Source organism: Sinocyclocheilus rhinocerous, unplaced genomic scaffold (assembly GCF_001515625.1).
Source record: "Sinocyclocheilus rhinocerous isolate Xijiao unplaced genomic scaffold, SAMN03320098_v1.1 scaffold622, whole genome shotgun sequence".
Taxonomy (NCBI): domain Eukaryota; kingdom Metazoa; phylum Chordata; class Actinopteri; order Cypriniformes; family Cyprinidae; genus Sinocyclocheilus; species Sinocyclocheilus rhinocerous.
The window spans coordinates 900,151-910,621 of NW_015641438.1; the positions used below are offsets into that span (position 1 = coordinate 900,151).

The 10,471-nt window shown below is 35.4% G+C and overlaps 1 protein-coding gene across 1 annotated transcript in view; it reads left to right on the forward strand.

Moving 5' to 3' along the window:
* Positions 1-9,313, forward strand: part of LOC107754919 (transmembrane protein 222-like) — a 16,639-nt gene extending 7,326 nt beyond the window's left edge. The window contains exons 4-6 of the mRNA XM_016571549.1: positions 1,053-1,149; positions 1,814-1,944; positions 8,807-9,313. Coding sequence (XP_016427035.1) covers positions 1,053-1,149; positions 1,814-1,944; positions 8,807-8,894 — 316 coding nt within the window. The 3' untranslated portion in view covers positions 8,895-9,313. The remainder of the gene's footprint in view (positions 1-1,052; positions 1,150-1,813; positions 1,945-8,806) is intronic.
* Positions 9,314-10,471: the final 1,158 nt, after the last annotated feature.

Below are 10,471 nucleotides of genomic sequence, written 5' to 3' on the forward strand. Positions count from 1 at the left end.
TTTTTTTTTTTTTTTTTCACATGTCAGTTTTTACAGGTGACATCTGTAATTTCATTTAAGTTTGCATATGTGTTTTATGTTTTGTATCATATTTGATAAATCAGACTTTTATGGCTCATATAGTGTGATATAGTGAGAATATGGAGCTCATACTCGAGGAGGAATAAAAACACCTCAGTTTTATTCAGAGGCCCAAACTGAGGAAAAATACGCAATTTGGTGCAGTTGCTGATGTTTATATGGCCAAAAATGATGAAATTCTGATAGTTAGATAGATGTAAATCAATGAGATCTTTATAACAGTATAACAGACTACTTACATAAAATGCATAGCCTATAATAAATATCAGTTGTTACTCTATATCTCCCAATAATATGTCTTAGTAAGATGATATTTAAATGCTTAGTTTTATGATCAAAGCTCTGTAGTTGATATTGTGGGGGCAAAACAAATAATGCAATGCAATACTGTGATGATTGACAGAAATATAAATAAATGTTCCTCTGGGCCTGATCATTTTTCAAAATAAAAGCCTGTATCATATTTAATATTCACAAGTTAACATGACTTATTTTCTTAAAAAATGATGTATGGATAATCAGTTAAACCTAAGTTGCTATGTTCCAGCAGGCGTTCATCTTGAAATATTAACAATATAAAAGTTATTCTTACGTTTACTTTATAAAAGTAAAGATTTCACTGCAAAAATACATGTGAACCATGACCTGAAAGTGAATGTTTGTACAATTATACTAAAATGTCTTTTACTTGCTAAAAAGTATAAACTATCAATCAGATGACAGAAGGAATGTTGTAGATTGTGTTCAATGGGTTTTTCAGATCAGGTCTTGATCGTGTTGATCATTTAGAGGCTGTAGAAGTTTGCCTATCAAATGTGATACAGCAGGCTTTATATGGTTAATGTCCTCCAACAGTGGTTATAAAAGAAATGACTTGGCCTGTTGAACTGCAGTGTGTGCTTTTCATGATACATGTGCTTCACACTCACTGCGTATGTGCTTGCTGCAGTATTAATCTGCTTTATTCCCAGGTACTGGATGTTAGATGTAAGTAAAGTGTATGCCAGTGGATCTAACACGTGGGACACAGCAGTTCACAACGCATCAGAAGAGTACAAACAGAGAATGGTAATGTGTGTCTCTTCCCTATTTTGCTTGTAGAAAACAGTGTTTTCACGTACAGTTACGAACTGCATTTAGAAAATCAAAACAGTAAATGTTTTTAAAATATTATGTTAATTTCCCAGAATTAAAAATATATGTATATATATTTCCATGCATACAGATAAACTGCTTGTATTCAAAGACTACAGAATACCCAAGACGTGTCACTCGTATAGTTTTGAATGGGGAAAAATGCAACGCTCAATATGGCCGCTCTATCGAACGAAGCCCCGCCTTCTGAATAAAGAGCCAATCGCTAATCGGTAAAGTCAGCGTGTCACTGCAGCTGCCGTTAGAAGTCCTGGTTGCTATAGAAACAGTCAGCATCCTGGAGACGTGCGCTTAGGACTGCACATCCGCATTGGCTGGTCTAGCCTGAAAAATACGCTTTTTTTAACGCTATTGGACCATAAGAAACAACATTTATGAAACAGTTGTTGTCAGATTTGATTGGTGATTTCAAATTTAATCGTAAGCTTGGCGAACAGTTTTGGAGAATTTGATGTTTCCCCATTCAAAGAGATAGGAGCTGCACTTGCATGCCCGAGAGGCGTTTCAAAGATGTGATATGACTTGCCTTAAAGGGACTTTGTTATATTCTGACAAATTATCTCCGTTTTCTCTCCAGCACAACCTTTGCTGTGACAACTGTCACTCGCATGTTGCCATGGCACTGAACCTGATGCACTATGACAACAGCACCTCGTGGAATATGGTGAACCTCTGCCTGCTCTCGCTCATTCATGGCAAACACGTCAGGTGAGACCAACAGAGCTGTGCACATTCACACCGCTGCTTTTACATGTACTTCTGCATGTGTTTGAGCTTTGATCAGATTTCTAAGTTTGAAGATCTTTTGTTGGTGGAATTTGTTCACAAGAGGGCTTTTCACACTTGAAATAGTTAAGTCAGGGTCATACTAAACCCAGGGTAAACAGAATCCTGGTTTATCTTGCGTCACGTTTAATATTGCACATCATTTACCTGTGGTTAAAGGGATAGTTCACCCAGAAATGAAAATTGCCCCACGATTTACTCACCTTCAAGCCATCCTAAGTGTATATGACTTCCACAGTGTATTAATGCACAGACATGTGTTTCCACATCTCACTGAGAGAAGATGCGGGAAAAGTCCTTTCTCACATTTGTTCCTTTCCCCCATCCTTCCCTTCACTCAGAATGGTCAACAGCATAATATAATGTTCTACATGGATGCAAGTGATATTCACAGTCATGTTTGGCATTGTTTGAATTGTCTCAGTGAGACTGGTACAATGGTCTCAATCTTACATGAAGCAGACTAAAAAGGTGATAAAGATCCTAAGAGTTTAGAGATATTTTGTCCTTTCCCGGTGTCTTTCATGCAAATTACCATCTGTCCCCAAAAGGTGTAAACTCTCCACGTCTAGGCCTTGATCAATGCAAATTCCAATCATTAGTTCCTGTCTCCATTTGGAGGATGTTTGTCTTGGTCTGAGTACTTAAGGAACTGTTGCGAGAAGATCAGCGCGCTTCTGTAGCCAGATGAGCCTGTAGTGTGGAGTGTGTCCATAGACTCCATACTATGTATTTTTTTTTTAAGTCAGGTATGCATCTTTTACTCCTAGATTTATCTTTGAGAATTTGATGTCTTGTATTGATTTTATTTGATATCTCTGAATTGACAATGTAAACGGCATAATACATTTATTATGAGTAAAATATAAAGTAAAGAGTTAACTAGAATAATCAAATGTCAGAAGAAGAAGAATTAGTAATGGACAGACAACCAATTTGCATTTCAACCTAAATTCGAGGTCATAATAAAATGCAGACAGATTAGAATTAACTAATAGAAACTGAATTATTTGCGCACCGTAAAGACTGAACGCGCAGGAAACCTTCAGCCACCGTTGGATACCTTCATTGGGCTAATTGAGTGGACCTTACACATCCATCATAAAAAGTGCTCCACACGGCTCCGGGGGGTTAATAAAGGCCTTCTGAAGCGAATCGATGCATTTGTATAAGAAAAATATCCATATTTACAACTTTATAAACCGTACTCTCTACCTCGGTTTTTATGTCATGGTTCGTTACAGTTTCGGTACAGCAGGGGAAAAAAAAAAATCTATTTTTTTATTATTAAATAATGGTTTAATCAACAAATTGCTCTTTCTTTAAGTAAACTCAGTTATAATAAAAAAATTCTTAGGGATAAAAATCTACCTCGACTTATGCTTTAAACTATAGTGAGCCCTTTTACATTAGGCCTACTATAAGGTTACAGTTAACAACACAGCCCAAACTTAAATTTAATTACTATTTATTTTTAAATATAACAAGCAACACTCAACTTAAAGAAAATGTATGCAAACATCTAAATTGCACATAATGCAGTTTTTAAATTAACTTTTGAATTATAAATATTCTATTTAGATTTATTTAAACATTAAATAATTAAGACATCCCTAACAGGTAAAGTAAAATATAATAGTCTAATATTTGGTGAAATGCTCTTCTCTAGACTTCATTTATAACGCACTAACGAGCTGTGGACACTGATGACTGTCTGCGTCAAATTAAATGCTACGTGACATTTTGTTTACAAGCTGTTTTATTGCCGTCTTTCCGCGGTTGAAACACTGCTTGAGCGATTACATGAGGCGTGAGATGTTCATTCATGTTTATTTTGCGTTAAAACTAGTAGTAAAGAGGAAGAGACGATCACGCTGCCGTTTGAACTGAGGCATTTATACAGCGATCTGTCGCTCGTGCCGCATCAAAGAGCGTCAAAACTGCATTTATTGTTTGAATTTCCTGAAAAAAGGACATAATTTGAAAGATGAGACTTTGTTTCTTATCAAAAGTAACAATATATCCCTAACAGGTAAAGTAAAATATAATAGTCTAATATTTGGTGAAATGCTCTTCTCTAGACTTCATTTATAACGCACTAACGAGCTGTGGACACTGATGACTGTCTGCGTCAAATTAAATGCTACGTGACATTTTGTTTACAAGCTGTTTTATTGCCGTCTTTCCGCGGTTGAAACACTGCTTGAGCGATTACATGAGGCGTGAGATGTTCATTCATGTTTATTTTGCGTTAAAACTAGTAGTAAAGAGGAAGAGACGATCACGCTGCCGTTTGAACTGAGGCATTTATACAGCGATCTGTCGCTCGTGCCGCATCAAAGAGCGTCAAAACTGCATTTATTGTTTGAATTTCCTGAAAAAAGGACATAATTTGAAAGATGAGACTTTGTTTCTTATCAAAAGTAACAATATATAAAACTGGAAGTTTCATGAAGTTCTGCTCGTGCAGTAGTTAAAACAATGTAGGCCTATTTGTTTGGTACACACGAACATTTTCGGTACGAATACGTGTACCGTTACACCCCTAGTATTCATACACTGACAATTCATACTGTACATTCCTAAACTTGCATTCCAAAAATTATTATTTGCATATTAGCGGTGTCAGTGGCACTGATTGGATGAACGCGGCATGCAGCCTATTTACATAAAGGCTTATGCATGCACATCAACATATATAAATATATATTGCAGACTGTACTATCGAATTTTTACTAAATAGACTTTTCGAAATATAAGGGTAAGAATAAAACAGTCTCTAAAAGTATCAGGGTTATCACAAAAAATTTGAAGCAGCATGTAACAACGTTCGTAGTTCGGGAAGGAGGAGGCGGGAACCGGCGAACATTTAAACAAAACTTTTATAAAATAAACAAACACAAAATAAAATACAGGCCTGGTCCTCTCTCGTCTTTCACTGTCGTCACTCCTCCTTTTATCCTTCCGTGGGACTCGAGACCGGTGAGTGGTGCAGGTGTCGCTCATTATCAATTACTCCTGATAATGTTTCTTGGACATCAAATCAGCATATTATAATGATTTCTGATCATGTGACGCTGAAGACTGGAGTAATGATGCTGAAAATTCAGCTTTGATCACAGCAATAAATTACATTTTACAAGATATTACAACAGTTATTTTAAATAGTAATAATGTTTCACGATATTAGTGTTTTTACTGTATTTTTCATCAAATAAATGCACTTTTGTTGAGCAGTATTTAACTTCCTCAAGAACAATGTATTTAGGATTTCAGCTCTAAGTTTAGATGTAATATGTTTTAAAGGGGTCATATGGATGAGGTGCATCTCATGGTAACCTTGAGTTGAATAAACAACAAACAAGAGCAGCTATTATGAACATTTTCATTCTGTGCATTACAGGGATTCTTGTAATGTTATAATAATAAGACCTCTGGATTGACAGTGTAAACAGATATGCAAGACTTTGGGGTCTATCAGATGGCATTTGATTCTAGCTTCAAGATTGAAGTAAGGCCATCTTGGGCAATGTTATTCTTAAAGAAAAAAAGTGTACTTTAGTTAAGAGAGGTAGTAACTGTTAGTAGTATTAGTAGACATCACATGCGATTCTGGGACTTTTCATTATTGGCTGATTCTGCTTGTCTGTGTTTGCAGGCATTTTATATCCTAAATTAGATTTTAAATCCTCTCTACTGCAGGATTGCATAATTATAGGACTGAGAAATTGGACCCAGTGCTGTGTTTTGGGTGTCAGCTAAAAATGGTTGCTGTCTGAGAGCACAATGCATGTGCATTGGCCCCAGGAGACTGAGAGCACAAGGATGGGCTGTCATGCATCTCTCAGTGGCACCTGAAAGCGTTGCATTATGTGCATGTTTCTCCTGGCCCGAAGTGTTCAGAGTGCATCCGACCATCACTGTTTATTGTGAGAATTCTGCTGTCAGTCACTAAAAAAGGAACTGCAGGTATGAAGTGATTATGAAACTCTTTTGTCCTCCGGCTTGTGGAGGCAGATTGTTGTGGTTGCATCAGAATGAAGAGTAATTGTAAGAGTAAACTGTCACACAGAGAACGGATTTTGACTATCAGCATGACATCTGGTCCACAGCATATTCTAATTTTATATTGTAAAGTCAAAAAACCAGGCTATGTTCTGTTGAGGGAAAATTAATGTGATATCACAATAATAATTTGTCTTCTTTTTCACCTTTTATTTGCTTTCTATCTGTGATTAATGGTCTTTGCATAGGTAAGCACCACCTTTGTGAAAATAAGTTTGCTTAACTATTAAATGTGCACTTGTGTGTAATTCAAATCTTAAAACTATATTAAAAAAACTGTACTTGCAGAAAATAAAAAAGCTCACTTAAAGGGGTCATATGATGCTTTTTTAAAGATCATTATTTTGTGTATTTGGTGTAACAGAATATGTTGACATGCTTTTGTCTTATAATCAGGGTCGTTTTATATTCGGGCCAATACGGTACTTGATTAGAATTTTACCTGTAGTGTGTTATTCAGTATTACAATTAAAGTTAATATATTTTAAGTAGGGATGCACCGGTATCGGGCCGTTAAAATGCCCCGATACCAAACGCCGATACCACACAGCATGTGATAAGTGCCATATTTAAGTAATCTTAAAGATTCCTAAATGCATCTACTTCCGGAAGTAATAAAGTAAAATAAAGTAAAATAAAAAATAAAGTGCTTTTGCTTTCACCTAGAAACACACAGCGTCTCCCTGACATGGCTGAAATGTCCTTAAAGGAGTTTCTTAACACACTTAAGTAGACTTGAAAAGTGGACTTTGTAATAATGTCAAATTCAGAGTTTTGCTTAAAAGTACATTTTAAATCATTGTTTTAATAATCTTTTGTTGTGCTTTAAAGAATTATTTTGATGTGTTGACTAACATACTAAAGCACATGTAAAGTACCGTATTGACCCGAATATAAGACGATGTTTTTTTCTTGGAAATGCATCTGAAAAAACGCGGTCGTCTTATATTCAGGGTCTAGACTTTGACATGTCAATAATACACCCACAACACTCCAGATTTTCAAATAGTTGTATCTCGGCCAAATATTGTCCTATCCTAACAAACCATACATCAATGGAAAGCTTATTTATTCAGATAAATAAAAAAAAATTCACCCTTATGACTGGTTTTGTGGTGCAGGGTCACATATACAAGTGTCAATAGAAATGACATTAAAGTATATTTTGGTCTACCATAAATGCTTGTCAGTACATTCAGAAGAACACTTTAACCATATTTCAAAGACAATAGAAGTAATTATTAAATTACATATAAAGATGTACTTAAGTCCTACTTAAGTGGGTCAAAAAAAAATCACTCTAAAGTTCAGCTGATTTCATTTAATATAAATTTAAAACTATAATGCATTTTCATTTAAAACATTACACACTAAGTTCACACTTAAATATATTTTTAAAATAAACTGTATACATAATAAGCACCCTTTTTAAGTATGCTAAAGTGTACTTCTTTTTCACAAGGGTATTACTGTTGCTCCTGCATTGGTCTAGTGATTTGAACAAACTGTATTAAATGCTGGCGAGTAACTCATCCTGTACCGTTTTTCCTAATCAATTAGACTTGCAGACAATTAAATCCCCCCCCAAAAAAATCCCATTGACTAACATTGAAGGACGGCCCCGAACCATATCTAAAGACCAGAATATTATAGAGATATTGGGGTGGGCTTATTTTACTTGGAGCCAGTACGCAACCACCTACAACAGTGATCTCCACTATTTTTTTCACGAGAGCCGCACTTATAGGACAAATTTAATAGGAAAGCCACTTTTACTGCAAAGTATGAAAAGTTACATCCAGTCATAAAAATAGTATGTCTGCTTCTCAGTCTGTCATACAATATGCAATGCAATACAAAGGGGTTTATTTTTAAAAGTTATTTAAAGTTATTTGCTTCTACATTAGCCCATCATGTATCATACCATCCAAGAGCACATTCGGTGTTAAGAGCTGTAAAGATTGCCAATCTTGGTCATTGTCATGGACGTAAGGGCAGAGCAAGTTTAAATATCTTTCTAGTCAATGTTTCCATCTTGTAATTCCGCAGTTTTTGGTATTTTTTAAATATAAACTATTTGTAATAGTGTTCATGTATTTATGTTCTCATTTAGCGAGACAGAAGACGCTGAAAACACTGCGCTCTTCAGTATGTGTGTAGTAAACGAAACCGCCATTCATTCATAAAGAGACACGCAGGATTCATATTTAAATGGTATTTTTACGCAGCTTAATATTTACAGATGCCAGTCAATATTGCGATTTGATTTAAGTGTAATGACCTACTTTTGATTTATTCACCCAAACTTTGACAAATTCCGTGACATTCCGCGTTATTCAGTAAATTTTGTTTTTATGACTGGATTCCGTTCGCGTTTTCCGCATCGCAGAAATCATAGGGCCATAATTATAATGGGTTCTATTGTCTTTTGTCGCGTCGCACCACGACGCTCGCGTCCGGTGTAGACACGGTGTGAGTTTTTTTATAATGGCTTAGTTATAGCCCTGCTTGTTTTTAAAGGGGTCATATGATGCTGCTAAAAAGAACAGTATTTTGTGTAACCTACAACACCTTAAAAATCACATAGCAACTACATAGCACACCGACAGCACAAAAACCATTCCACACACAGCATAGAAACCACCCAGAAAACCTTTACATCATAGCAGCACCACTAGATTCATCTTCACTTAAACTGTATCTCTTCTCATTTCCACAGTTGCGTAGGCTTCCTGAAGACCTGGCTTCCTTTCTGCATCTTGACCAGTGTGATCCTGGCTGTGACTCTGTCTCTAAACCTGCGATGACCCAGCGGGGTCACACAGAGGTGAACGGGCACAGTGCCCATAGGAGACCCACCGCTGCGGGACTCCAGTGAAGGTCAACTTGACTTCCAGCTCTTCAGAGCGTAGAGGATCTCAACATCAAAAACCAAACGCTAGCCCTCTTTGTCGTAGGGTAGAGACCGCAAATACACCATGGCTTCAGCGTCTTGTGGTGATGTACGAAACGCTATGTTCTCAAACCTTGTTATCCAAAGGCATGACTTTGGTGTCTCTCTTGAGGGTTATGGTGCTCTTTTATCGTTTGGTTAGATTTTGATCTCCAAACTATAACTGCTGCTTAGGAAATATAACACTATAACGTATATATATATATATATATATATTGTCTTATATTTTAAATATAACTTGAATATGAATTTCTAATAATGCTATGTTCTTTCTGAGAATGTAGTTTATTGCCAAAACAATGCATTATAAATCGAGAGGTTCTGGAAGATGGATTTCCTTTAAAAATTACTATGAATACAAAAGCTTATTTAAATGAACACTTTTAACATTTAATTTCATTTAAGAGTAGCCTTTTAGTCATTTTTTGGCTAACCATCAATATAAATGGCTTTTAATATTGTAGCTTGGCATGCTTTAAAGTGTAATTGTTTTTGTATAAAAATTAATTAAGATATGAAGATTAGCATTCAAAAATTGCTAGTTAATGAATAAGCAAATCTTGTTTGCATTATGTATTCAAAAGCATTATTTGCACTGGCCAGCTGTTATTATATTGCATCATTTATTGTTATTGTATTAATTAACTTTTATTATATCGCATAAACCATTATGAAATCGCATTCACAAGTTAAAGTCGAATGTGACCCATTCAAAAGTAAAAATTGTAGTACAGGCGTTGATTTTATCCATTGGGAATTGATTGAGCCTGAAAAAAAGCATGCATTCAGACCAGACATGAATGAATGAAATTGAAGTGGCCTTGGTGACTTAGTTAATTTGAGGAACGGTTACCAAGACAGACATTTAATTTGGTAACATGCACTGATAAATCCTGCACAGTAAGACCAGGAATGAAGGAAAGTAAATGAGTTGATAATGTTGCCTTAAATAAATCTTTGTTGTCCTGAGAATCGCTTGAGTCACATTGCAGGGGTTTTGGATGTTCTGTTTGAAAGCTTTACTCTTTCAATCATGATATACTTAATGCTTCCAATGTCTGTTTTCACAAAGAAATATCAAAGGTATTTTGTTATATTGACTATTGACTTAGTATAATGGCACAGTATGCCTAGTCTAACGATCATATCAAATATAAAAATAATAACATGATTTATGTTCCATATGAGATGCAGGAGTTGATAATGCTTATTAAAACAAATGAAGCCAGAACATTGAAATCTGTCAAGCACACGTCCCGGTTATTATTTCACCCCAAAATCAAAAAGAAAAAAATGACAGAATTGTTTTTTGTTTTAAGAAAATGAAGCCTGTTTTATATTATCTTTTGCGTGGGACATTATTTCATGGCAATTACGCACATTTCCTACTGTAAGAAAATATTTGTTAATTTATTATATTAATATTATTAT